The 27,894-nt window shown below is 42.0% G+C and overlaps 2 protein-coding genes across 2 annotated transcripts in view; one reads left to right on the top strand and one right to left on the bottom strand.

Annotated features, from left to right (window-relative positions):
* Positions 1-4,512, bottom strand: part of MYH15 (myosin heavy chain 15) — a 42,859-nt gene extending 38,347 nt beyond the window's left edge. Inside the window, exons 1-4 of the mRNA XM_065741975.1 lie at positions 4,392-4,512; positions 3,220-3,323; positions 2,577-2,720; positions 562-718 (exon numbers count right to left, since the gene is read on the bottom strand). Of these exons, the coding sequence (XP_065598047.1) occupies positions 562-718; positions 2,577-2,720; positions 3,220-3,323; positions 4,392-4,482 (496 nt within the window). The 5' untranslated portion in view covers positions 4,483-4,512. The remainder of the gene's footprint in view (positions 1-561; positions 719-2,576; positions 2,721-3,219; positions 3,324-4,391) is intronic.
* Positions 1-27,894, top strand: part of HHLA2 (HHLA2 member of B7 family) — a 296,207-nt gene that overhangs the window by 46,680 nt on the left and 221,633 nt on the right.

Raw genomic sequence — 27,894 nt, 5'->3', positions numbered from 1 at the left:
CTTCTCTTGCGTTTGCCATTTAACAAAACCAGGTGAGAGCAGCGTGTGACCCCGAGTCCCTGGGATTTTCCCAGCAGCCTCCCAGCAGCCGGTGGAAGCACATCACTGCTGCCCCCTGCTGATAAATCCTTTTTTTTTTTCAGTGATTTGAAAGCTGGGGCGAAATTTCGCGAGAAAATCTGGAGCCGGTTGCTCACAGTAGGCACTCAGCCCCAAGGCAGTCAGACAAAGCTGATGCACAGCAGGTTCCTGCGAGCGACATGTGCACAGCACCCTCCATGGCTGCCCTTCATTAACCTTTCAATGTTTGCATCTGATGAGCAACAGAATGAGCTCTCTGCTGCCAGAACTCGCACGATGGGCAGGGGAGAGAAAAAAAAAAACAAAAACCTACCAACAAAACAGTAATTAAAAAAATTATGGATGCAGACTTGCAAGCTCCTGTTGCTTGTTGAGTATCTGAACATTTGGTGTACACTGCTCTCTCTAACAGCCATCTGGTATCAGTCACGTCTGCTAAATAAAGCGAAACTAAATTTAAAAGCAAGGAGTGTCACTTACTACGCAGCATGTCGTGGTATGCGTTATCAGCAATGGAGAAGATGTGAGGAGGGGCTTCTGAGCGCCTCTTGCCTTTGTAGGCAGCAACAACTTCTGGCTTGTAGACAGGCAGCCACTTGTAGGGGTTTATAGTCACGCAGAACAAGCCTGAGTAGGTCTAGAGAGGAAAATGAGACAAAGGAAAAGAACAGCCTCTCAAGGAATGAGAAAAAAAGTCTGAGTTAGCCAAGCAGGAACTTGTGCTGCCAGCTTCTGATCTGGCTTGGCATTCTATTTGGAAATTTTAGAAATTCAAATCAAAGGCTAAAATAGCCGTCCGCTAAGGGACTTCCTATTGGCAATGAATGACGTTGGCATTATAGATATTAATCAGTTTTCCAAAGGGGGAAAGGTATTTCTGAGACACAATCAGACAAGCTTTTCCCTTCAGCAGAGCAGAGGAACAGCAAGGAGATGTACGTCTGATTTTCTGCCTGGCTGCCCAGCAAGAGCTGCTTCCTCTTGAAAGCAGTAATTATGAAATAAAAAATCACAGTTTTTTTATTTGAATTCTATTCTCAGGAAGAAAAATCTGAGATAAACAACTATTCTTAGTAAAAGAAATCTGAGAGAAACAATCTGTTGTTACCAACTTGCTATGAGCACCCTGGGGCAAATTTGTTTGTTCAAAGAGAAAACTTGGAACAGGTTGACCAGAGAAATAGCAAATGTCCCTGTCCTTGAAGGCACTCAAAGTGAGACTGCATGGGGTCTGAGCAAAATGATCGAGCTGTAGGTGTCCCTGTTCATTGCAGGGGAGTTGAAATAGATGACTTTTAAAAGTGCCTTCCAACTCAAACCATTCTATGATCCTATGAAAACTTCATAGCACTGTTCCCCAAAGCTGTGGAGCTTTATCAGCTTTTGGAAGAAAAGAAAAAAAGTAGTTGCTAAAAATCTACTTTTATAGTGATTCTTTGGGCTTCCTACATCACCCCACGGAATGCATTTACAATTGTAACTCTGGGGAATTAGTGTTAGCTGGTAACTTTTCAGACTTTTTTACTTAGTCTGGGTCCAAGCAGAAAACTTCACAGAAACCAGCAATTACATTGGCATAAGCACCATATGCTTGTGGATTATTGAGTTAACAAATCCAGGAGCCTTCTCCTTGAAATAGCATTTGGACGTGCTTCAGAGTGCCCTTGTTATGAGTCCTCAGTCCTTATTTTTTAAGAGGAAAAAACCTCCAACCTGTAAACAGATTAAAACAAGGTGACCGATGTCATTTTCTAACTATAATGGTCTGCAAAGTTTTCAGGTGAATACTGAAACTGTACAACAATCGTAATTTAAACTAGATTCAGTCCTCTGATGAAAACCCTGAATAAGAATTGGCTAGAAAATTTGTAGATTCCCCTGACTGACTTTAAACACAAACTGTATGCAGCAAACTATAGGCAAAAGTTTGGCCCTGTAAAAATTGATGCTACCACAGCTTGTTCTGCTGATGACAGAAATTATATTAATGTTGTTATGGGAAAGATACGGAGTGAGGAACCAAGGCCAAAGCAAAACAAGGCAGATGTCAGCACTGAAAATGAAGGGAAGAAAATTACTGAACTAAAGATAGAAAGGTTAAAAGTTAAAAGAAGTTATACATGTGCTCTAAGCTCGAGGCATTGTTTCTTATTGAGGAAATTGCTCTGGCTTGTAATGTCATGGATTAATATTAGGAGTAGAGAAATAAAATTGGTCTCCAAAAGGTTATGACTGCTGAAAATATGTCCTATGACACCCCTTTCCCAGGCAAGCAAGGAAAAACAGAACTAGACATCATCTTATTCATTCAATCTTGTTTGTCTATATTCATTCAAATCAACTGTAAGGAACTTCTTTCCTTTCTGAGTAATTGAGCAAGTTCTCAATTTTGTGACATATGCAGGTATAAGCTGAACGTGAAGAACCTGTGTTGCATTCAAATATCATAGTGCTTGAAATGCATGTTTCCAAATATACAAAGCAGGGACCCTTACATAAATCATCCAGTTGCTATAGCGCTTCCTCAGGTTGTACAACACAGATGCTTCATTCAGATGGGTCAGCATAGCCATGTCCTCAATCATGTCGAATTTGGGAGGGTTCATTGACTGCACGTCATCTTCTTTTATAGTCATGGTCTATAAAGACAGATAGTGTATAGCATATTTAGAAAACATATAGAATCCCTATCAGTTCCCACCCCTTACAGATGAATGTATTATCCCTCTAGGAGGAGGTGCTTCTGCTCAATGTGGTCTAAGCAAGTAATTCCATTTGTTTTCACAGACATAAACAGAAGCAGGAAAGGCTGAGATGCTACAGGTAAGGAAAGTGATAGGGCTGTGAAGCCATGAAATGTAGCTCTAAGTGTGGAGTTTCACCTACTGCCTCCTCCTGGTACCCAGACCTGGCCTGGCTGGTTGCACATCTCTGCTTACAATGCTGTGTGGAAGTTGATGTGCCACCAAACTCCTAGTCTTTGTTTCTTGTCTGTTTCTCATTTGCCATCAGCTACTGAGACTTCCTGTTCACAAGCTATTTCACTGATGATAAGAACCAGGCTTTAAGCAGAGCTCAAACTGAACCAGGTTTGTTCTGGGGCTTCCCACTCAGCCCTCCTTAGTTATGGGTCCATACCCGTCCATCTGTTGTCTCAACGGTCACTTTGCCACCGCTGCTTTCTGTAATCTCAGCTTCAACATAAGCTTTCTTGTCATCAGGAACCCAACACTTTTTTTTCCCTGTGAAGTTAAGGAGAAAAAAAGCTCACAGACTTGCGTAGAATAATAACACCATGCCTAACTGGGATTGGTAGGATTAGTTTTACCACACAAGCAGCATGACACTTCAGGGATCACAGCCAGTTGCAGAGCTGTGGGAGCTGCGTGCCAAAACAGAAGGTGCAGAGCTCAAAAATGTTGACTCTCCTTTGAAACTACCTCTTGGCTTCCCTAGATCCTCCCAGCACAAGATGTCACAATATTTCACAAATGCTGGCTGAGTCTCAGCCTCCAAGGGAAATTCATAACCACTAGCACCGACGTGCAGATGGAAGAACTGAGATCCAAGCCCAAATTAAGCTGTTCGCTAAGAAGTCGCACTGAATATTGCTATCTGAATGAGGAATTCATCCCACATTATTTGCCTCCCAGCTATCAGATTTAACCTCACTCCTGTGCATTTTTCTGAAGTTTCTCTTGAAAAACAGCAATATTAATAACTCCCACCGAGTTATGTCTGCTGCTTTTTAGAAGTTTGGAGTAGCTGTGCTAGACTTCAGATGACTCGCTATAGCAACTGCTCTGAATGGCATATTGCTGTGGTTATTGGCATATTTATTCTTACTACTACACCCCAGAACTCACATAAATGCATTTCATGGAAAATAACTCATGGATAGTTAAAACCTAGCACTGATCTGTCAATAAAATACATAAATCAAGCAGATAGAGACATCTGTTCTGGTAACAGAAATCCTTGCATTACCAGAACATCAGTGTGTAATGATGTGCTCTCAAACAGACAAAGACAATGAAGCAACCTCTCTTTTATGAGTACTTTACAAATACATCTTAATTCTAAAACTAGCCAATTGCTAGAGTTGATAGATTGCTTCTCTTCAGCACTATCTGGGGCTTCCTGTAGCTCTGCAGGAAAAAGAGTCGCAGAATCGGTTGCCAGCTACCAAGAACAGCAGTGACAACAGGGCTTTGCATCCTGCTTTGCTCTGCATTCCCCACGTATGTTATGGATGTGGTCCTTTTCTGGGTTAGATGGCTGCTGGCAGCCTAAACGGTACCACAACTCACCATCGAAGGCGACAGTTTGTGCCATCATCAGCTCCTTTTCACTCTTTCGGAGGAAGGGAGCAGCCTCCCCAAATTCAGTCATGTCCATCATCTTGGCAAGCTTTCAAGGTAACAACCCAAGGAGGAGAAAGGAGAGGACCTGGTCTACAAAAAGAAGTGGAAAAATGGTGTTTCTTGAACTGTGTAGCACTCAGCAGAATGTGGCAGGTGGCTGATTAAAATGGACTAATTTGAAACAACATCTGCTGCTGCTCTGGAGCTTTACTGCACCCTTAGCTAAACCCTTGCCTGCCTCAGTTTAAAGCCAGATTCTGTGTGGTTCAAAACCCTGATGCTGGTTGCAGTTACCTCCACAGTAGAATTCAGTCTCTTCTTTATGGAATGAATGGTGCTTGAGAGCAGCAGATAAAAGGCACCACTTGAGGCTGTGACTCTGTAAACCCCACACCCGGCCATGGGCCACACCACAGATCCTGTGCAGCTGCCTCTTTGAAATGGCAACACAAGGCTCCAGGGACACAGTCTCATGCTCCTGGTGGAGAAAGCTGTTACTGGAACTGGTTTCCCTGCAGTGCTGGTGCCCTTCAGCCTGGCAGAAACCCAGGTCTTACCCACTGTGGGGATCCCCGTGCAGCAGGGCAGGGCAGAGGGCAAACTGCCACGCTGGCACAATGGCTTTGAAGATTTTCACACTGATCTGAGTTTATTAGTTCATCTTTATGCCTATGACACTTGTTTTCTCAGATAAAACAGCCATAGGATCTCTTATGAAAGAAAGATCAGGGCACACTCACATAAGTACAACTGACAAGCTGGGTTTCCAAGAGCTAAGGAGCTAACCTGTTATCCTATTCTTAACACTATCATTTAGAGAGCATATAATCAACTCATATCAGCGACACTTTATATAATGAAAATTTTATAAACACAAATAATCTTTAAGGAAAATTAGTCTAAAGAGTTATACCCAACTTTTTACTAGGAGTTAATTTGATTCCCATGTTCTTTCTTTAACAACTGCATAAATGAGTTGATATAGATGTATACACACAAGTACATAAAAAATGTACACACACACAATATATAAAATACTCAGGGTGCTGTCCGTAGAATTTCCATGAAGTTCCATTGCTAAAAGGTGCCCATCCCCTTCCAGCTCCCTTCCCCAGTTTAAGAATTGTAAGTTTTCTCTCCTTCAGTTCAAGACACTCTAAGTTACTATCTGAAGCCACACAAGTGATCCTCAGGTATTACCTTTTCCCTTACTCTATTTATTATGCAGTATCCCAGAACGGCTGAAAAAGTTTCAAGAACCCTGTCAAGACAAACACTGCAGTCTTTTAAAATTCAATTCAATTACTTCCTAAGAAATCATTGTAGATCTAAAAGCTCTTCATCAGCCAAGGCAATTTCTTTTCCACAGCACATTTCTCTTGAGGAGTGCAAAGCTCTAAGACAGCAGAGCTGTCTAATGTTTAACATTCAGCCCTCTCCTCCTGCCCCAGTACGAGCTTGGGGTCTTTGGGTTTTAGAGTCTACATAAGCAGTAATTTTAACATCATCTGAAATGAACAAAATTCTCAAATGAAAACAACTCTAAACTGGCATGGCAAAGTCTCTCTCCCATGGCGAGTGTGTTTATCTCAGTTTTGGTAGGGCACAGAAATGACATCAGTTCACACATCTAAACAGAAGAGTGTTAGAGCTGTTCACATCAAACATGCAAAGATAAGAAGCGCCACTCCAGTCATTATCTCTAGGATTCAGGAGAGACTCTTACAAGTCCAAATATAATACTCCAGACCTTTCCATGGGGCCTAACTCCATTTGCAGGCCAATTTGGGACAATTGTTCAGCTATCACTTTCCAATACAATTGTATCTTAATACATATCTGGGGCTAACCACTATGACAAGCACCTTATAAAGCAAGGTGTAAAAAAATGTTGCTGCAGACATGAGAGAATCCTTTTTTCTGCAGCAGTCTCATGTGCTGGGAGTTAAGACAGAGACCAGAACCCAGGAAGCACTCGACACACCAATCCATTGAAAGATATGAGAAATTGGAAGTGTTTGGCTTATGGTCATTGGATTATTTGTAAAAACTACTAGAGTCAGGAAGGACAAGGTGGAACTAAAAACTTTCACCTTCCTTTCAGTCTGTTTTGTCTAAAAAAAAAAAGAGGTAACACTTGTACATGAATTATGGAAGAACCTTGTTAACACCTACTCTTTGTAGCAGGCCAGTAATGTATCACAAAGTTAAGCAGTATGCCCAGGAGTACCAACAATTTGGTGATGTGTTCTAGCTTGGAAAGCAGAGAGCTTGTCTTTCTCTACTGTGACTGTTGGAAGAGCTACCGTAGAGCTGGTAACATATCTGTTATGGCAATGAAAACCATCATTACCCACCTTCAAAATGAAAATCAGTACATCTCAGAGGGTGGGATTAAAGAAATCCTTGGAACAACAGGCTGTTTAAAATTGTATGTAAGTCATCATCCCTTGCAGATGATAAAGACACAAACATGACTTACAACTACTCAGTCCACTCAGCTACACAATTACAAGTGGCTTGACATTGTTCTAAGTGGTTATACTAGCTGACTAAATGAGTGCACTGGTGTTAGAAAAAAAGCACCCATTTTCCATTGTACTATTCAAGCAGAATCACAGGACAACCAACACAGTGCTATAGGTTTAGTGATACAACCACTAATAAAACTTCAGACCCATGAAAAATGTATCACACCAGAACTATGGTAAAGTGTTAGAGCACAGCTGGGAACATACATTCAGAAGTGAGAGAGGTTGGTACTCACCCTGCAAAGCACACACAAAGTGTCACCACTCTGCTTGGTCCAGGCCTTATATACACCACCTCAAGGTCACCAGCGATGGCTTTATAAAGGCATTGGGCCTTTCCTTTATGTCTATATTTGTCTGCCGGATGAGGAGACAATGCTTGGGCAGAGAGCATGTGTGGCCAAGGGACAGAAGGAATGTCGGAGGGGGAGTGCGCTGCGCCCGCTGCCCCTTGTCGCTCCATTCCTGATAAATGACTTCACGGGAGAAAACTTTCCTGCCTTTCCACTGTGTCTGCAGAGGGGCAAGGCTTGCTTCCCCAGATGCCTGAGGGCTTACTTAGTATTGGCTTGGGGAGGGAGGAATCAAAGACTGCACAGATGCAACTTGCCTAGGAAGTAAGAAGCAGAACTTCTTGTGCAAGTGATTTTAAAGGGTATTTGGTAATGTGAGCCAAACAGCCTTCAAATAACAAAGCTAGGATGTGCATTCTCAAATCCCAGCCAAACACCTTAAATCCCCTTGCTGGGCCTCAGAGAATAAAAATTAAGTCTGACGGCTTAGGTTTGAAATAAACAGGTATTCTACTACTTATAAGAAAGGCGAGGTGGAGAAGGTTTTTAAGAATATATTGATTCTGCCTGGAAAGTGAACCACGGGTAACGAATAAAGTAAGCATTAATTTTAGTGAGTGCTTCGCTTTGGAAAAAATATTTACGAGACTGAGTTTAGGTCTTCTTATTATCAACTCATTTTTCCTGTGAACAAGTGCCGTAAGTAACAGAGATTTCATTTCACTTCAGTACCTAAAAAGCAAAAAAACTGACACATTCAAACTGATTTGCTTCTGCCAGCATGGGTAGATACATAGGTTTCTTTTGGTTTCAGCATAAACGGAATATAAAAGCTCAAAGGAAGAAATACTTTGGGCAATGTTTATTTGCCACAAGGGAAGATAACGTATTAGGACTACATAAAACTCAATTCCAAAGAAGCGAGGGGGAGCAGGGAGGGAGCCTTACCTACAGCTTCACTGAATTCTTAGATACCCACAAGAACAAATGGTTTTGTTTGTCACCAGGCAAGAAGAAAAATATTTGCATACTGAACGTGCTATTTTTAAAGCCTTGAGGACTGGGCGATGATGGCCACAAAGTAATTATGGAAGAAATGGAGGGATCTGTGGAAGTGATGGACTTAAAGACAGGAGACTGAGGATCTGAGTGCTTCAGTGACCTGATATTTTTAGTGTTCAGGGAATGCAACCAAGAGACAGAATAGCTATTGCTTCGCTAGAGATCATGCCACCTTCAGATAGATATAAGCTAAGGAGAGGGCCCTCTGCTAAGGCTCAGGATGACGTTTTCAGTCCTGGATTAATCTGTAAAAGCAGCCCAAGCTTGAGCTGAAATTGAGCTGCGTGTCACACTCCAGCACTTGACTGGTGGTCAAGCTCTTCTCATTTTTACCCTTAAATCAGCATAACTTCCCATTCTGCTGCTTTACTCAGTGCTCTGCAGCATGGATACATTTTGTTGATGGATTTAATTCATTACCTTTTTGCTTTTATACCTGGCAACAAAGAAAACAGAGCTCATGCCCCCAGCTGAAGTGAAAAGTGAGTGACTCTGAAGATTAAGGAGGCGCTCCCAATCATGTAATTAGAACAAGTTAAACTGCATGCATCATCTAGACTCAAGGATACCATTAACTTGCTATCAAGAGTAAGAATATGATTATTCCATACCACAAGCACATAGCACACTGGTGCTCTCTCCTCCTGCTCCTTCCTTGCACTACCAGCATCATTACTTCTAAACATAGTACTCCCATTACCACCTACTTTTGTAGAAGGCATCTTTTACTAATACTCTGTTATCACTTACATGTTTTCTGTTCTGCAAACATTCAGCTTCTGTCAGTCCTGCGTGAACACTGCAATCTCTCTCCCACGCCTCCCTTTGCTTTTCTGGGGCTGTAAACAGCTGTTTCTGTCGCTGATGCCATTGCACTTCCATTGCATTTGTCACTTAAAAGGGACACAAGGCACCACTGGGTCAAATGTGATCAATTTTTTCCTTGCTGATCTGGTGTGAATTAGCCTGCAGACACTATTCCTTCCTTTCTGGAGTTTATTAGCTTTGTGTTAATAAGAAGCAGAATTCACAGCATATTTTCCCTAGATTGCATTTGTAATGGTGACAACCAAAGACGCTTGTCTCTCACAGGAGCTACTTTTAGAAAGGTTAATGCTGGTCACTGTTTCTGAGGAAGCAAGGGCCTTTGATAAGAAGTGCTTGTGACAAACCTATTTTTAATAATATTACATATTGGAAAAGAATGCAATAACAGTTATCAGCTCCAGACACAGATAGTGTCAATAGTGTGCCCTTACACAAAAAAGGTGACACCTAGTATCCATAAAAGCTCACTTATAAAACTCTTTCTACTTTATTAGAAAAAAAAAAATTGAGTTTACAGTGTCATGATGAAACTGGCCTTTAGTCTAGTGTCAACTAAGCATGCAATGCAATAACCAGCCACTCCTGAAGAGACAGATCACTGCGATAGGACAAGAGTATTGCAAGATACAGCTGTTAGAAGAAAGCATCTCCTGAGTCACCGTGCTCTGCGCTGCTCCATAAGCAAGCAGGAAGACTGTCCCTCCATGAGATGCATACGAGTAACCACATGTAAAGAGACCAAGAGCCTATTAATTACCTCAGGCTTGTTGTGGTCATTGATCTTTGCTGTTATTTCAAGGATACACGGAAACAAATCAAAATGGACTACTTAGGTGTTCTTTGAAAAAGCAAAACTCATCCGCACAAGAATACTTCTGGTGGAAAGAAAATATGAGCATCACATCCAGCAGCACATCCAGGCTCATTCTGTATGAGCAGATATATTTTCCCTTATGAAGAATTACAGTTTAATTCTTCAAGCTGCTGAGACCCCAAAGAGGAATTCGAGGAAGAGAGTAGCTTAGCCTTAAAAACAGTTGTTCTCTGCTACATCTCTAGAGAATGAGAAAATTGGCACTAGCTTTTTCATTTAAAGTTTATGGCAGCCAGATTTGGGTTATTGCAAGGGGAGATTTCATGGTGTGTGCAAGCCTTTGTGTCCCTTCTACTGTAGCATACACTCAGGCAGTGAGCACAGATGTCTGCATCCTTGGAAGGGAGCAGCAGCTCCTCCTCCTTTCAGGATGTGCTTTTTAAGTAGTTTCCTCTGTTTAATTCTTTGCCTGTAGCTACTGTGTGCTGCACAAGTTTACCACTGGTTGTATAAAGGAAATGTATGCTTTTATGGAAAGTGTCTTCTTCCACGCCACTGGACTGGGGGAAATTATTTCTAAGCCGGCCACAAAAATGCCTACATGGCATTTGTACCATGTGATCTATGGCTATCAGAATGCAGATCCCCAAGCCCATGCTTTGAACTGCTGGAAGCCACTACAAGAGGAAGAATGCAGGAAATTACAAGAGGCAAGCAGCCGGGCTGTGGAGCTTGGCTGTGCTTCCCTGCTGGGTGAGTTGCATCTCAGAGTTGTCACGGGAGCCTATCCCCGCTGACACTTGGCCATCACGCTATCTTTGGGATGTTTGAATAGGTCAGGGCTCTAATGGGGAGCTCCTGGGAGTGAGGCTGGAGGCACTCAGAGAGAGGATTATTTGGAGCTGATAAATCAGCATTGGACTGACTCTTGGCCCCAGGAAAAATAAAAAGGTGAAAAACAAGAGGAAGTTAGCCTCAGAATGTAATCGGCCTCAGCTCTTTGGCTGTGGAGATGTGCTGGGGAAGGGAAAGGTAATCATGTGCCTTCCAGAAGATGATATTCCCCCTCCTTTCCACAAAATGTTTCCAATTGCCAACAACCTCATCCTGCAGTGGATTGAGAGCCTGAACAATGGCATGGCTGCAGAACTGCTGCTCATTCTTTAACTGGCCTCCACACACCGCCATGAGTTCCCCTTCCCACTGCCCCCTTACACAGCTCTGCATTATCCCTAATGCTGGGGGAAGGCAGGGAGTTAAATGCTTTGAAAATATATGGATGTAGTTCAGGTTAATCTTTTCAGTGTTCATTAAGGAAGCATTTATTTGCACAGCACATCATTAGAATTCCTGTAGCTCATTCACCAATTCTATTACACACTTCTGAAGCATCTATCTAGTCTGAAGTGCTGTAGCCTTTATCAAGGCAGAAAAGAAAAAAAACCCATCCATTTCTCTCAAGGGTTGTGTTAGGCAGCCCAACCTGGAAGCAGGGTGCTGCATCGGGCAGCCAGCCCAGGACTGTGAGCTCTCTCTCTGCTCTGCAAATTACATTGCTGTGTCAGTATGCAGCACTGGATACTTGGAGGCCTTCAGACAACATATTCCAGCACTCAGTGCCAACCTCCTGCAAGACAGCCTCCCTTTGTCTTCTCTACGCTGCAGCCTCAAGGATGTAGGGCCTGGTTAAAGTGAGGTAGAGATGGGCACATGTCTTGCTGGTCGTCCAGTTTTGCTGCTGTTTATTATTCAAAGGAGGTGAGGGGAGAAGAAAGGAAAACATTTCTGCCTCTCTAAACACAAGCAATTTTCCAGTGTTTTGCTTCTGTAACTCTGCATCTTAGCTTGACTCCTTGTCAAAGATTGTTTGCTATCTTGCTGCTGTATTTATCTTATGCCAAAAGCAAACTATACAAAAAGCACACCTACAGGTTAATCAGGGAAATAATTGCTTTGCAGAGATACTTAACATTACAAGAGCTGAGAAAATAGATTGACGTGACACTAAATAGCAAGGAGCCACTGCAGGAAGCCAGCTCTGTGATTCCTCAGTATTTGCATCCCATAAGCAAAGACAAGACGCTTTTTCTTGCCAAGCTGATCACCTCAGCCAGGAAGCAGCCAAGACTGAAAAACAGGTTTGTCTTTCCACCTCTCCCCTCTCAGCCACAGTTTTCCACTCTTAACAGCTTAATGCTTGATAAAAGGGACTTTTCCTGCAGAGAGCAGAACTGATCCAGAGAACTGATCATAGAATGGTTTGTGCTGGAAGGGACACTTTAGATCACCTGGTTCCAACCCCCTGCTATAGGCAGGGACACCTCCCTCTAGACCAGGTTGCTCAGAGCCCCATCCAGCTTGGCCTTGAATGCTTCCAGGGAGGGGGCATTCACAACCTCACTGGGCAACCTGTTCCAGTGTCTCACCAACCTCACAGTAAAGAATCTCTTCCTTATATCTAGTCAAAACCCACCCTGTTATGATGCTATAACAAAACATCAGCTAAGACTGCAGTAAGGTTATGTGCACTGCTCTCCTAGAAATCATGCTGGCTTTCCAGCAGCAGTCAATCCTGTTGGAACATAATTGAATTTAAAATGCCTTATTTGTTTTTATTATTATTATTGTAACTTAGATATGCACTGTGTCTTCATAGGGAAAAAATGAAGGAGATAAAAAAATAAAATGATGTGCTTGAGAGGTATTGTACAGAGCCAAAGAACCTGCCACACACACAGTGTTAGGAACTTTAGTCTCACTGTGCTCCTAAATAGGAAAGCAAAAGAAAAAAAGAAATAACACATCTGTAAGAATGAAGTAAAGACTGATGGCTGTGAAAACACTGAGTAGGGATGGGACCTATGCCCTGCATCAGTGGGGTGGCTCTGAAGCTTTGCATTAAATACTGTAGCTCAGTGGCATGGAAACACCAAACAACTCATTTGACAGGACTACCAGCCCGGCTGAATAACTTGTTAAATTTTCATCAAAACTCACTCAACAGGAAACCTCAGGCTTTGATCCAGCACATCCCACAGAAACATCTCACCAACAGCTCACTCTATTCTAATCTATCTGCCAAAAGAGCACTTGGGAACAGCCTCGATTCATAGAGCTGCAACTGCAAGGCCCTGTGCGCACATGAGGCTGTTGGTCTCACCTCTCCCAGAGCTGTCCTGTGGGTCCTGTGCCTCTGCCATTATTCCAGTGACAGTTCCTGCACAGCAACAGCTGACTGTTTTTATTGGTGTAGCAGAGAGAGAGGTGTATAATTTTTAAAATTGTCCCTGACATTTTTCAGAGAATCCAAACTTACAGCAGAAGGCTGAGCTGCAAAAGCTGACACAGAATTTTAACAAAAATATCAGCTATTTTGGGGTGTGGAATTATGTTATGAAAAAGAAAAAAGAAACTTTATAGAGTGGATTGTTTTGCCGCTTGCAAGTGAAGATACATTGGCTCTGCTGGAAACTCTGGTCTTTCTTATCATGCTGCAGTTGGTGAGCAGGGATTTTCCAGCGCAGAAACCCACCCCCCTCTTCCATTTTCACCTATATGTGCAGCAGAAGAAAACTGGAGAAGGAACTGCAGGACTTAAGTGCAGATCATTTCCATTACATTTCCAGCATGATCTAAATACCTACACTCATGCATTACTGACATATCTTCATCCTTCAAGATCAACAATGGGTTGATCCTTAGAAAAATGTCATGGTGATACAAAAATTACTGATAGGAAATTACTTCCTAGGAAAGGAAGGTTAATTGAGGCAAAGGTGAGGGCTGCATCTTGATCAGCAACAAGGTGTGAAGTTCCAGCTGCTGACTCATTGTGAAGTTACAAAACTAATTGGTTCCGTAGAAGAGGGATTAAGCAGTTCATGGTCATGTCATTGGATCAGAACAAATCAACAGGACAATCAACAATCATTGACAGGACGAGAGGGAATGGCCACAAGTTGCGCCGGGGAAGATTTAGATTAGACCTGAGGAAGCATTTCTTTTCTGAAAGAGTGGTCAGGCACTGGAATGGCCTGCCTAGGGAGGTGGCCGAGGCACCATCCCTAGCGCTGTTCAAGAAGCGTTTAGATGAGGTGCTAAGGGATTTGATTTAGTAGTTGGGTAGGGATAGTGATAGGAGGATGGTTGGACTAGATGATCTTATAGGTCCTTTCCAACCTTATGAACTTATGAACAGCAAAAGGTCTGCAAGAGCGTGACAGCGTGCTCAGAGAGCTACAGTCTCCATGGGAAGACACTTCTGGCCAGATGGTTTATCTCTTAGTCTAAAGAGAAGCATCTTTAATGGTGTAAAAGTTAATGACAAGTCACTCTTGCCAGACTAGCTATATCAGGGAGAATATCAAGATGAGAGAGAGGAGATTTTAGATTTTGGAAGAATAAGGAGCAACAACACTGAGTGACACTGTTGTTCAAAATAGGACAGGTAAATACAGTCAAATATAATAGCAAACCCATTATATTGCAACTTACAGCACGTTAAACTTTGATTCAGTGTACACTGGATACAAGGACTTAAATTGTAGCTACTTGCAGTGATCTCACTATTACAGTGAGTACACTTGAACTATATCCTGTCTTCTATTGACACATAGGGGGTGTGGACTTGGGGTGATAAAAACCCCACAAGCATTCAAATTCAAATGCAAGTCAAATTTATTTCAAGAGAAGGAATTAGAAAGCAGATACGTGGGTCCCTTCCACTTAGCTTATGAAACACTGTGACTGAGCCCACCAATGGGGACCAGTTCTCTCCCATAGCCATGGGATGCAAACAGGCCTTACTGATTTGAACACAGGGCACACATAGAGTTCAGAAAGGAGAGAAAAAATCAACAGGAAAGGAAGCAGCCCTTCAGACTGCAGCTTCAGTATGTGTTTCAGTGAGCAGTACAGGCTATATAAAAAAAAACAAACTTCTGTACAGCATAAAAAAAGGAGGTTGCAAAAGGGCAAATGGTACAAAATCCTCCATTCTTTTCCCATTCTCCATCTTCCAGCCTATGTGTCAGCAGTAACAACAGGCAACATTTCACACAGGGCTCTGCTGAGATGAGCTCCAGACCTCTGACACTAAATCACTGATAAAGCCCTAACACGGAGGAAAAAAAAAGGCTGTCCAGGTCTCTTCACAATAACCAAGCCTTGGTAGCAAGCAAAGGCTGCCTTTAATCCAGCTGTCTCCATTGAATGTCTCCCACTGCTGCTATCACAACTAGAGGTGAAAAAATCATTAGCAAGATATTTTTGCTTGGTGCTCTCTCCCTGAATAGGGTTTTGTTTGCCTCACACTTTCTAGCTCAGCAACTAAAGAGAAGAGATGAGAAGAAAGTACCTGTGCACCAGGGCATGCAGGAGGACTATCAGCCAGCTGTGAGAGCTGCTTGTAGCCACATAGAGCCAAACAACAATAGAGTCATTCAGCTGTGCCTTAATTCTTAAAAACCATTTAATTTTCCTTAGCATCACCTCCTCATTTTCCTTGCCACAAGGCAATCAAGGAACCAGGTTGTGATCTCTCTCCACACCATTTTCTTTTTGGATCTGGTGGAAAATCATGGCAGAAGGTCAGCAGTGCAAGAGGCCAGCACTTGTGTCTCTGAATGTGGAAAATAAAAGGCAACCTTATAAAGGCAATGAACAATAATTAGCAGAAATGTCACCCTTACTCGTCCTTTATTCATTAGTGTCTTCAGGGACTCCCATTTTCTCCCCCAAAATAAAACCCTCATTAAAACAGCAGGCAGAAAGAACACATTACCTCTGACGTTTTACAACCTAACAGAACATGTTAAAACCCAGCGTTTGTCATTTATGTGTTTACCAGTCTGAAATACCAAAACAGAAAGCCAGCAATTCCTGAGAGAGCATCTTCCTAGCCACAAAGAATTAGGGACTTTAAATAAACAATAATAAAACAACTAGAACTGAATAAACCTCAAAATTCTGCATGAACTGTTCATTAGTGTTAAAAATGCAAATACAAAGAGGATGAGCAATCCTCCTGCATTGACAGCATCTCTGATCAGGCTGCCTAAGTAAACCCAGCCTGGTATTTTTGTATTCAGCTTAAAGAGAAACACTTCTTAATGACAGAACTAAAACTAGGAACTTGAAGTGGGGTACAACAAGGTTGCTGTTGCTATCTTTAAACCAAGCTCTTCAAATCAAGCATCACTGATCCAGGAATCTGTGAGATCAGATTAAAAAAACCTCGACCAAATTAAAGTGGATAACACACAGTGAGAGTGGTCAAGCAGCCTTAGTGTTGCCATATAGCAAAGACAGGACATGAACTGAGGCATCTGTTTCTGTTACTAGTTAAATTAAAGCTGATTCTACCTTTTCTGAAGTCATTAAATGAGTAATTGCTAGCTTTACATTCATTTTAACAGGCTTTCTTTTTTACTATTTTTTTTCCTCCAGGAAGTTCCTATTTGTAGCATCATTAATGTTGGAAAAGACCACCTAGATCATCTAGCCCAACCACCAGCCTATCCTCACCATGCCCACTAACCATGTTCCTCAGTGCCACATCCACATCTTGAACATCTCGGGGTGGTGACTCCACCACCTCCCTGGGCAGTCAGATCCAAAGCCTCATCACTCTTTGTGAGAGTATATCTTTCTTAATCTCAAACCTGAAAATTCCAAATGGACTATGGTGAGATTCAACAGGCAACACAGGCTGCTGCTGTGCACCAGAATTCTGGCAATCTGGAGGAGCAGATTACCAAACAGCACAGGACTATTTTAAGAGTAGAGCTAGAGACATGAAAAGCAAGCAGCAATTGCATGACTTCTAAAAAGGTTTTCACCTACTTTGTACGACTGGAGCCTCGCAAAGCAGCCATATCTACTTGCAGAATTGGTTTTAACTTTGCAGCAGGAGAACACATACAGAGAAATGGAATTAAGATCCTACTTTGAGTCCTGCTAGCACTGAACTTCTGCTGCTCTCTGTGGTTCTGTATCACTTCCACCAGCAGCCAAGTTTCAGTGGTACAGGGGACACATCCTGCAGTAGCATGTGAGTCACTCCACCATTAAAGTATTCAACTTTTAAGGACAAAAGCAAAGCATCATAGTTAATCCAGCGATGAAAATGTATGCCTGATTTCTCTCCCCCATGAGTGGCATTTCAGCCAGTGACTTGCATGACTGCAAATCAGTTTGCAGAAGTCTGTTATGGTTTTGCATTATTTCTGATACCACATTGGACTACTGATCTAAGAATTTTTATTCTGTTTTTATTTATTCTATGTATAACATTAAATACATCATTGCTGAGATCTTAGCTTAATTATTAACTAATTTCTTTATATCCATGAAGTCACAAGATTTCAGTTATTTGTAATTATATGGAAAGTTTCAAGTTTTATTCCACTAAGATCATTCAGAACTCAGTACAAGCCACAGATGCTTAATTTTTAAAGTGACAATTTCTAATTAATTTGAACTCAGCTAATTAAAAGATTTGCAGATTCCAACAACCTATCCCATTTTCAAAAGGCAAACCTTTAAGCCTGAAGAAAGTATGCTCTACTTTCCATTATGATTAAAGATTCAGTCTCTACTTTAAGTGCAAAAACCTCTTCTGCTCCAAGGTACAGCCTCCTGAGGATACCCAGCCCCATTTCTTGCCCTCGTAAAAATCTCAGCACTGGAGACAGCCTTCAGCAGAGCAGCTTGAGGTAAATCTCTTCACCTACTTGGCAGTTACCTTCGTACAATATGAATGGGGAAACCAATGACCAGCTCTGACAGCCACCGAAGACAGTCACCCCACAGGGTAATAAAGGAAAATGAGTTAGGTAGATCTACTCAGAAACGCCAGCTTCAGTGGATAACTTCAACAAGGGAAAATAAAATCTTTCATTTTAAACTCATAGCTGACAGTAATAAGGCTTACAGTTGTGTTGATCTCTCACCAGCCACAGTTACTTTTACCCTCTCTGATCCATTCCAATGACATTTATCATAGGAAAAGTCAAAGTGATAGCCCTACAAGTTAGTAGCTGGAAACCAAGAAAGGCAGAAGTTGGTCTTGTCATATTCTGCATACCAGAGCCCATTTGGCCAACCAGTCCAAAGTCATCACGTGATATTTATTCCTCAATGAGAATATCGGTAGTGGTGCAGAGGCAAGGAAGCTGAGCTCACCTTTTGTGGAACAGAAAGAGGCTTCTGGAGGACAAAGGGCTTAAAGTTTTGCAGCTTTCATCGTGTATTGTTTTAAAATGCATGAAAACCATCTAGACATTGACTGGCATGATCAAAGTTGGATTCTAGCTTATCAGTTTCATGCAGCTGCCAGCAGTGAGCTTCCTTTCCATACAAATAAATCTAATGCCATCATTGCCTTGATTTCTCCATGCACAGTGAGTAATGCACATAGCCATAGTAACTAGATTCTCCCTCCAAGTTCTGCTTTTGTAAAGGATGCGTATGCATGGATCTGTGAGGAGGAGCTTACATTTCTCCTAGTTGGAAGAAAACAGGCAGGAGAGCTGGCTCCGCGGTTCTGTGACACACTGCAGCAATGACACAGAGTGACCTTGCCTATTGGTCTGTAAGTGGTTTTCCAGCATGTCACATGCATCTGTTACCCACTTATCGATCCACTTGAATCTGTATAGAGCAGCCAATATTCCCTCTGCATAACAGGGTAACTAAAAATGCAATAGTAATATGCAGTAATACCTCCAAACAAAAGTCCCAGTTGAGGTATTAAAAGATGCCAAATTCAATTTGAATGAATTCATGGAGTTTTACAGTGAGACAGGTTTACAACTAGTTTTACATTAGCATTTTGTCAGCCTAAAACATCTCGCATTGGAGGACACTTAGCATGTAGTGTTTCAAAGATATAAGTGTGTCAGCGCCTTTAACACAAGATAACAAAATCCAGTCTCACTTGCACACATCAGCATGTCTAAGTGTTGATACCCGAGTTATGAGCTCAAGCCCCACACCTACTCAGTTTTTATCCCTTTCAAAACAGGTAAAAATAAATACACCCTTTCTTACCCATTATGGAGATAAAAGCATTTCAAAGAGAGAAGTTCACGTGCACTGCAAAGAGCAGAACTGAGCAAGGTTACCTCAACAGGATGTACAGTGAGCACTGTTTCAGCTGGAGATCATTATTGCACACAGCTGTGTTTATGTATATAATTAACGGTTCAGAAAGAGAACGGTTCTGGAAGAGGGCAAGTCCTACCTCCATCTCTAGAAAGCACTAAAGAGATTGCAGAGACCTTTGCGTGAAGGAACAGTATGGATAGTCTAAGAGAAATCTCAGAGCTCTTGTGATTTTTCTGCTGTTGCACAGTGCGTTACTGAGTGAAACAGAAGCTGACCACGACAAACATGAACAGTGTAAAGCAACTGATTTTACCTGGCAGTGAAAAACATTTGACCTTAACTGCTGAGCTCAACTTTACGTTGGGCTATGGACAAGTGCAGAAGGTGTTTCAACAGTCCAGCTGGCATGTAACATTAACCCACTGAATTCCTTAACTCATCACAGGTGTGATGCACCATTGTGCCCATCTAACCTACCAGTTTCTATCAATCAGTATGAATAATCACTGCTTAATATTTTTGTTCATCTGGAGTTCTCATGCAACGTCTGCATGTTAGATTTGCCTGTGAACTGAGTGGGAGAAATCCAGGAAAATGTTATCACTGAGCAGCAGCCAAAGTCTGGCACTCCTCTCTACCTGCTTTAAAATTTTTGTTGCACTTCAACACTACAATGAATGGAAAATACTTATCGAAGATTAGCACCATTCCTTCCATCTCTCCTTGGATCCCTTTCTACCTTAAGGTCTTAGAGATGGAAGAATTTGGGGGAGGTGATATTCCGGTTTCTGTTATGCAAGTCATCTCATCATGGGTAGTCGTTAAAGTCTCCTCCAACCTGAACCATTCTATGATTTTATGATTTAGCAGTCTTTTGTTATCCTCACTGTGTGTAGACTTGGTAGCTAGTAGAATTATATCTGCAGTTTTGGACTAGCTTCTGTCCTTTTTTCATATCAATTCATGAATAAAAATAACGGTAGCAGGCTGAGTAGTTAGATTTCTAATAAACAAGGCTTAGGAGCAGGAGGGAAAGGGGGAAGGAAAAATGCTATTTGAGTGCTCCCAGCTTCAGAAATAGAACTAAAATGGGAGGCTGTGTGACCTCTCCAGCACCTGCCTGCACAAACTCCCTGCTCAGCAATGTGATTAGATGCTATTTTCCCCCAGGGCTCTGCCTCACTCGGTGCCTGAGGGAGGCCTACATGAGGGAGGCCTGCATGAGGGAGGCCTGCGTGGGAAGGCAGGCAGGCAGGTGGCAGGGCAGACACTGCCATCAGCATGCCCCCCTTCACTCTGTATCTGCAACACTTCTGCATGAGTCAGAAGTGAGAAAAGAAGGATGATTTTAAGATCCAAGTAACTTCTGGCTGCATGAGCAAGCCAGGATGCTTCACCGCAGAGCAGCTGTGTGACAGCGAGCGAGGCATTCACACTAACCTTTAGACAGGGAACCACTATAGCTCACTGTAATCTCAGTGAAACTAGGTTGAGTCTATGGTCCTACATCTAGGAAAGGATATGCATGCACATCAATACAGGTTGGAGGCCGATATGCTGGAGAAGAGCTCTCCAGAGAAGGACCTAGGAGTCCTGGTGGACTAACAGGTTGGCCATGAGCCAGCAGTGTGTCCTTGTGGATGATCCTCACCCTCTACTCTGCTCTGGTGAGGCCATATCTGGAGTAGTGTCCAGTTCTGGGCTCCTCAGTTCAAGAAATACAGGGATCTCCTGGAAAGAGTCCAGTGGAATGCCACAAGGATAATTAAGGACCTGGAGAATCTTCCATATGAGGAAAGGCTGAGAGACCTGGGACTTTTTAGCCCAGGGAAAAGAAGGCTGAAAGGGGATCTCAGCACTGTTTATGAATGTATAATGTGCAGAGGTCAAGTGGATGCAGCTAGACTCTTTCCAGTGGTGTGCAACGACAGGACGAGGGGCAGCAGGCACAAACTGAAGCACAGAAAGTTCCATACAAACACGAGGAAGATCTTTACTTTGAGAACAACAGAGCACTGGCATAGGCTGCCCAGAGAAGTTGTGGGGTTTCCTTCTCCAGAGATATCCAAGATGTGTCTGGTTACTTCCCTCGGCTGTAGGGAACTGCTTTAGCCAGGGCTTGGACTTGATCTCCTGTCACCAGAGGTCCCCTCCAACCCCTACATCTCTGTGAAATGCCCTAGTCTTGCAGAAGCCTGCTGCTTTGTACAGAAATGCTGAGTTGAAGTGCATGAATGTACTGTGTACTGTGGCTGCAGTCACTGCCACCAAGAAACACATTTCAGAGCTTTGGATACTCATATAAGACATATTTGTTCATGCATATATAAAATAGAGGGTTTTGATATAGGAACCTGAAATGAGCAGTTCACCTCTACTTGTTTCTTGGTTCTCTGGTGGTAACATAAGGGAACTGTGGGTAGGTGCGTTATGACAAGTACCATAGTGAAGTTAAGTGATGAATAGGAGGCTATGCATTAGCTATTGTATCTTCATTTGAAAGTTAGCTGCAGATCAGGTTCCTCACATGCACACAAGAGCTTGGACATAGCAGCAGGTGTTCCACCATATTCCGCTGTGGCCCTACTCTGCTCACAGGGAGAGAGGCAGGAGCAACTTTTATCTTGACATTCCCCAAGGCCTGTAACCTCTCTCTCTGGGGAAATACACCACCTTGTATCTGTCAGCCCAAAGATTGTGCTCCGTAAGTGCACCGGGCCTAAAAATACACGGCACTTCAGCCACGGACATTGAACAGGTCAAGGAGTGACAAAAGCCCCGTGTACACAGGGTTCTGCTTCCCAGAGTAATAACACCTCACCAGCAAGAGTCACTTTTATTCTTGCCAGTGAAAGGCATAAAGGAATTTGCCTGGCCTTTGCAGAATACACGCAAGGCAACAACAAAGATCCTGTATTAATTTGCCTCAGCTTGACTATAAGAAAGAAAGTTAAGGGCGTCTTTTAAAACCTAGGTTCAAATCCAGTCACTAGAAACGTGATAAAGCAAAGATGTTTTGCTCAACTTTATCCTCAAGGGATAAAAAGGGAAACAATTAAAGCACTTGATATGACACACAGGCAGCAGAAAGGGCTCTTGATGATGGCCCCAGCCCCCATCAAGATTAAACTAAATACTGTAACTGAGCAGCACTAGATTTTTTTTTTCCTGGGGGCTTATTGTAAGCCTCTGGATTTCTAAATTACAATAGCCTTGTACTTCCTTTAAAGGTTGTAGGACTTTTTGGCTGTAGTGTAAAACACTGCCGAAATGCAACACTTGAGTATCAACGTAAACAAATAATACAGCCAAATGGATTATTCCAAAGTAAAACTGAGCCAAAACAGCAGCTGCTTACTCACAAAATGAATTTTTAATAACTTAATGCAGTAAAACACATTGTAAGCTCAGTTACTTGGAAGAAAACTCACTAATGCAGTATTTACTCTCACACAAAGGCTCAGTTACATATGGGGAAACCAAGGGCTAGCCCTTCCTGCTATGCGGGAGATCTCTGCATTGCCAGGTGTCTGCTTTCCACGCAGAGATAACCTTCTCAGAGATGTGCTTTGGCTCAAAGGGACAGGGTCCTACAGAAAGTAATCAGTGCGTATTAGGTGACAGCCTGCAGGCTGGAGTTAGAACAAAGGCTCCGCACCACACGTCAGCCACATTAAAAGAAAACTGCAACTAATTGTGGTGACTTAGCCAAGGAAGTCTGGGATTTTTCCACTCCTATCAACTTCTTTAGGATGATATTCTCCTTTTCTCTGCACTCCACTTTTCTTATCCTGAAACATGCTAGGAACATCCCACAAAGAACACAGTTCCACTTGTCATCTCCCAGAGCTCCCCAGCTCACAACAAGGAGCATGTAATCTACCTTAACATTTATCAGACACTGAAGAGTTTGCTTCTGAGGCTTCTTGCCAAGAGCTCCTGGAATTACCCGCTTTCATTTGTGGACAAATGCCATAAAGCCAAACAAAACTGGGCAAGAAGGAAAACACTACCTCTTCTTCCTCATTTCCCTTTACAAGGCTGCAAAACACTCTAGCGAGTGAACACCAGCTCATCAGCCCAGACTGCCATCAAAGAGCAACACGTCAAAAGGGCCATAAGGTTGTTCCTTAGCAAGACAAGTTTTACAGGTTGCCAGGATGAGAACCTCAGGCACAGCAGATTTAGGCAGAGGGTGGATATAAAAGTGAGGATCATAACACCCTGTTATTTCTGTTCTGAAATGGCTATCGTCTTTACTAAGATGATGCTTTCTTTCTGCAGTCACCAAACAATGCAGATTTGTCATACAGAAATTGGAAAAGCCCCTTGCTCCAGCTGTTAGGCCTGGTCTGAGATTACAAGCATATTTGCATAAATAGCTATACAGCTTTCAGTACAACAAAATTCAGCCTAATGCGTTGTGCCTCATTCCTGTGCACTCCTAGGAAAGGATCCAGTTTATACCTGGGTTAGAGATACACGAGCGTGTCACCAGGGATGTAAAGACAGCAGACTGTCCCCAGCTTCATCACTCAGCAGAAGGGAAACTGGAGAGTGAGTCAGAAAGGAAGCCTTGCGTCAGAAAGTGGACAAAATTTTCAAAGTAATCAGATGAGAATGCGCAGAGGAGCTTGTTTACATACAAAGCAACTTTGCAAGGTTGAAAGCATCTTTTTGTGAAACAAGTATTAGTCTAAAAATATGTACTTGGCCGCTAACAGTAGCTACTTCTAAGAAAAAGCAGAAAATACCTCCTTACATCTTCACAAGAACACTCAAGCCAAACCAGCCCCATAAAGCCAAATGTCATAGTTTCAATGGAACGTTTCATTTTCACTTGCACTTGTTCCAAAAAAGTGCAGTGTTAAGGAATTCCTGGAGAACTAGACACTTCTGAATTGAGAAAATCATAAGCACAAACGATACATCACTCCTGGCCAGCAGTTAACAGTTCAGGCATTGAAGAATCCACAATAAGTGGATTTTACTTTGTTCACAGTTTTATATTCCACTTACACTACTTCTAAATAAGTCCCACGATTTACAAACAGCACTAAATACTTTCCGAGCATCCATCAAAGAGCTTAAATGTACTGCTCATTTTAAAGAGGTTTACTTACCACCACTTGCGCTTAGAATCACTTCTTAAAGGAGAACCTAGCTTTCAATTTGTACTCGGAAGCTGTATTGTCTATTTGTGCAGGATATTAGTCAGCAGATGAAGATGAAGATGAAGTTACAAAAAAATTCCAGCCAAGCTTGCTGACTTTTGAGCAGTCTTGTGTGGAGCCAGGAATTGGACTGGACTGCCATAGATCTTTTCCAGCTTGGGGCTGGAAAATGGACTATGATTCCTATGCCTGTGAGGAAATGTTTTTTTGTTTTGCTTTTGTTCAATTGCCCATGATAACACAAATAGAATAACATATTTTGACCATACCAATAAAAACGTGGTCTGTCTTGTTGCTAATGAGGGTGAGCATAGCAGGAGGATGACGACAGCACCTGGACTGGTTCAGGAAAAGCTTTGAGTTCCACCTTATTTGTGGGAAAAGGTGACCAACTGATCTTACTTCAGTGTTTGAGTTCAGTGAAGCCACCTGTTTTGTACAGAGCCAGAAGACTCCATACTGCTAGATCCAAATAGCACACAAGAGAAGCTTCCCAATTTAAATGCAAACCAGACTTCACCAGGAAAAGCAAGGGGTAAGGCACTGTCACCTGGATTCAGTGGTGAAAAGGGTGGGAGAGATGGGAAAATATGGCAAAGGGAAAGCCTAGAATAAATCAATAGCAAGGAGGCAGAAAAAGACCAGACAACACAGAGTTGAGACCAAAGAGAAGGGGAATGATAAGATTAAGACAACATACAACAGATTATGTAATGAAGGGCATCACCTCTAAACTACTGACTGCCTCATCATCCCAAAGAGGCACACCAAAAGTAAACTGAAGAATACAGCAAACGCTATAGAAGAACTGTTTTTTTCCACCAGCAGGATTCGTGTACAAAGCTATACAGAGCCACATGCAGAGTGAAAACCTTCTCCAGATTATACATGATAAAAGGCACCCACTTGCAGATAGAAAGTACTAGAGTGTCCAATAATGAGACTTGATATTGCTTTTAAGATTGCTAAAGAGTCTCTGCTCTTGAAAAACAGGGAATTGACAACCTAACACAACACGCACATAATTAAAAATCGACTCTATTGAGGAGCTGCTCGTTGTGCCAGATGCTCTCTGCACTGAGAGATCCTGTGGGAAAAAATACAGTCCAACAGCATACCACATGCAACAAGAGCTGCCCAGGGAGCTTTATTACTTAACTATTTTCTATATTGGTAACACCAACATGCCTTAAAGCAACACTTTAGAACACAATTCATGTAGAGAAATAACTAAGTGCAAAAAGCAATTGATTTTTTCTTTTACTTATACATCATAGATCATACATATAGAATGGCTTGGGTTGGAAGGGATCTTGAGGATCACCAGATTTCAACACCCCTGCCACATGCAGGGTTGCCAGCTGCTAGGTCAAGTACTAGATCAGATTGCCCAGGGCCCCATCCAACCTGGCCTTAAACACCTCCAAGGGGCATCCATATCCTGTCTGGGCAACCTGTGCCAGCACATCACCACTCTCTCAGCAAAAAAACTTCTCCCTGACATCTAACCTAAATCTTCTTTCCTTGAGTTTAAAACCATCCCCCCTTGTCCTGTCACTATCTAACCTTGTGAAAAGACTTCCCTCCTGTTTTTAAACTCCCTTTGAAGAACTCAATGAAGTCTCCTCACAGCTTTCTCTTTTCCAGGCTGAATAAGTTCTTTCAGCCTCTCTTCAGAATTCATAGGAGAGGTGTACCAGCCCTTGGATTACCTCTCTGGGCCCTCTCCAAAAGCTCCACATCTTTCCTGTGTTGGGGAATCCCAGACTTGGACACAGGATTCAAGCTGTGGCCTCACAAGGGCAGAATAGAGGGGGACAATCAACTCCCTCACCCTGCTGGCCCTCCTTGGGATGGAACCTGTGATACCTTGGCCTTCCAGGTTGCATGCACACGCTGCTGGCTCAACAGAGTTCAGTGACACTGGGCTTAGAGCAGCATACTGACACAGCACATTTTTCCAAGGGAAAAAATAACAGTCAATATTTGGATAGGGCATCTTTTACTGTGGATTCTATAAACTCCAAGTGTTCATGTAGCATTTTCGGGGCCCATGAGCCTTATCACACTGTAACCTTACTCTGCTGTGTAGCCTGTCATTTTGGCACTCCCAATGTGCCATCTGAAATCAAAGTTAAACCAGCATTTTTTCAGTTTAATTAGTAACATGTTTGGCATTTCCTACTTGATTTTTTTTTAAGAGTAACTTCCAGCAGAAAGCAAACACCATTCACTTGCCCTTTCTCTGTGACCAAGAGACTGAAATAGTAATGAATTAGTGTCTGCAAACTTACTTTGATACTCAAAGTCCTTAATCAGTTACACTGAAGTAGAAATGTATAGTTAATGAGGCTCTCTCTCCCAATTGGGTTTGCAGAACTAATAAAAACCCTCAACTCAGCAATTTTAACACTTATTTTCTGACCGTTCTAAGCAATAACCATGTTTTATGCAAAAAGGGAGCCAGACCACATGTTTTATGTACTAAATTGGCAGTCATCCCTAAAATATACCTCATTTAACAGAAGACACAAGACATAGAGCAATTTGTTTTTTATTCACCTGGTCTTCACAGAGACCAAAACAACGTCTATAACTTTTAGTTGCAGTTAAGTCATAAAAATACATACATTTCAGAAACAGGTTAAAATAGATATAATTCATATGTCTTGTATGATTGCCACTGAATGTACAACGTTATACTCAGTCATGAGTTGAGCAGATTCCAAAACCATCTACAACGCAATGGAGGACCTGAGGAAACTCAGGTGTACTAACACATAGTCATTTCAAATTAGATACAAATAATATCAGTAATGCTACAGAAGAGGTTATATATATAAATGAGATAGAGAAGAAATTCTGGTAGTTCTACCAAAATCCATATATAAAGTAATTTGGACAACTGCTAAAAGACATGTTATTCATGTCATATCTGAACTAAGGACAGGAAAGTGTTCAGCCATGCAAAAACTCAAGTTCTAGTCCAAGCCTTTCATATGAAAGCACACTTTAGAAGAAACTTCCTAAATAGCTACACTATAAACAGTATAAAAATATCCTGTTTGAGCTCAGCAGAAAGCGGCAATGTTGACAATAGCTAACAATGTATCAGACAGGACTGTTAGGAAAGTGCAGAATGTTTTTAAAGAATGAAAAAAGTGATGTAGGCTTAGGAAAGTACTATCTAGTATGTAAGAAATATTTTTGCATCCTGGCACTTCATTTTAGCATGCTTTCCCTAAATGATTCTACTTTAAAAAATGAAACTCAAATTCAGTGCTCTGCTTGCTCAAATTAATCTTCTCAAAATTAAAAACACATCCACATATTTATTTCAGGAGATATTTGCATTAATATGCTGACAAATACAGGTTTCAGTCTAACACATTCTAATTAACATAATTCATTTTATCTTTACTCTTGTGCCTTAGACATCAGGAAGCAACACTGCACAAATAATTGATGCTATTCAGAAGAGTGAAAATTAACAAGATTAAATGATGAAGTGTTTACCCTATGAAGAATGCTTTCCTGATGGTCAATAGCAGAATAAGCCAACAAAAAGGCTGAGTGACTCCCACTTTGCTATCTATCCATTTAGGAAGGTCAGTCAGCTACAGTAATTATACGCAGGTC

The sequence above is a fragment of the Cyrtonyx montezumae genome, unplaced genomic scaffold, assembly GCF_038088225.1.
Source record: "Cyrtonyx montezumae isolate F1298 unplaced genomic scaffold, pur_monq_1.0 scaffold_3, whole genome shotgun sequence".
Classification (NCBI taxonomy): domain Eukaryota; kingdom Metazoa; phylum Chordata; class Aves; order Galliformes; family Odontophoridae; genus Cyrtonyx; species Cyrtonyx montezumae.
This window is presented reverse-complemented; position numbering and strand designations above follow the sequence as displayed.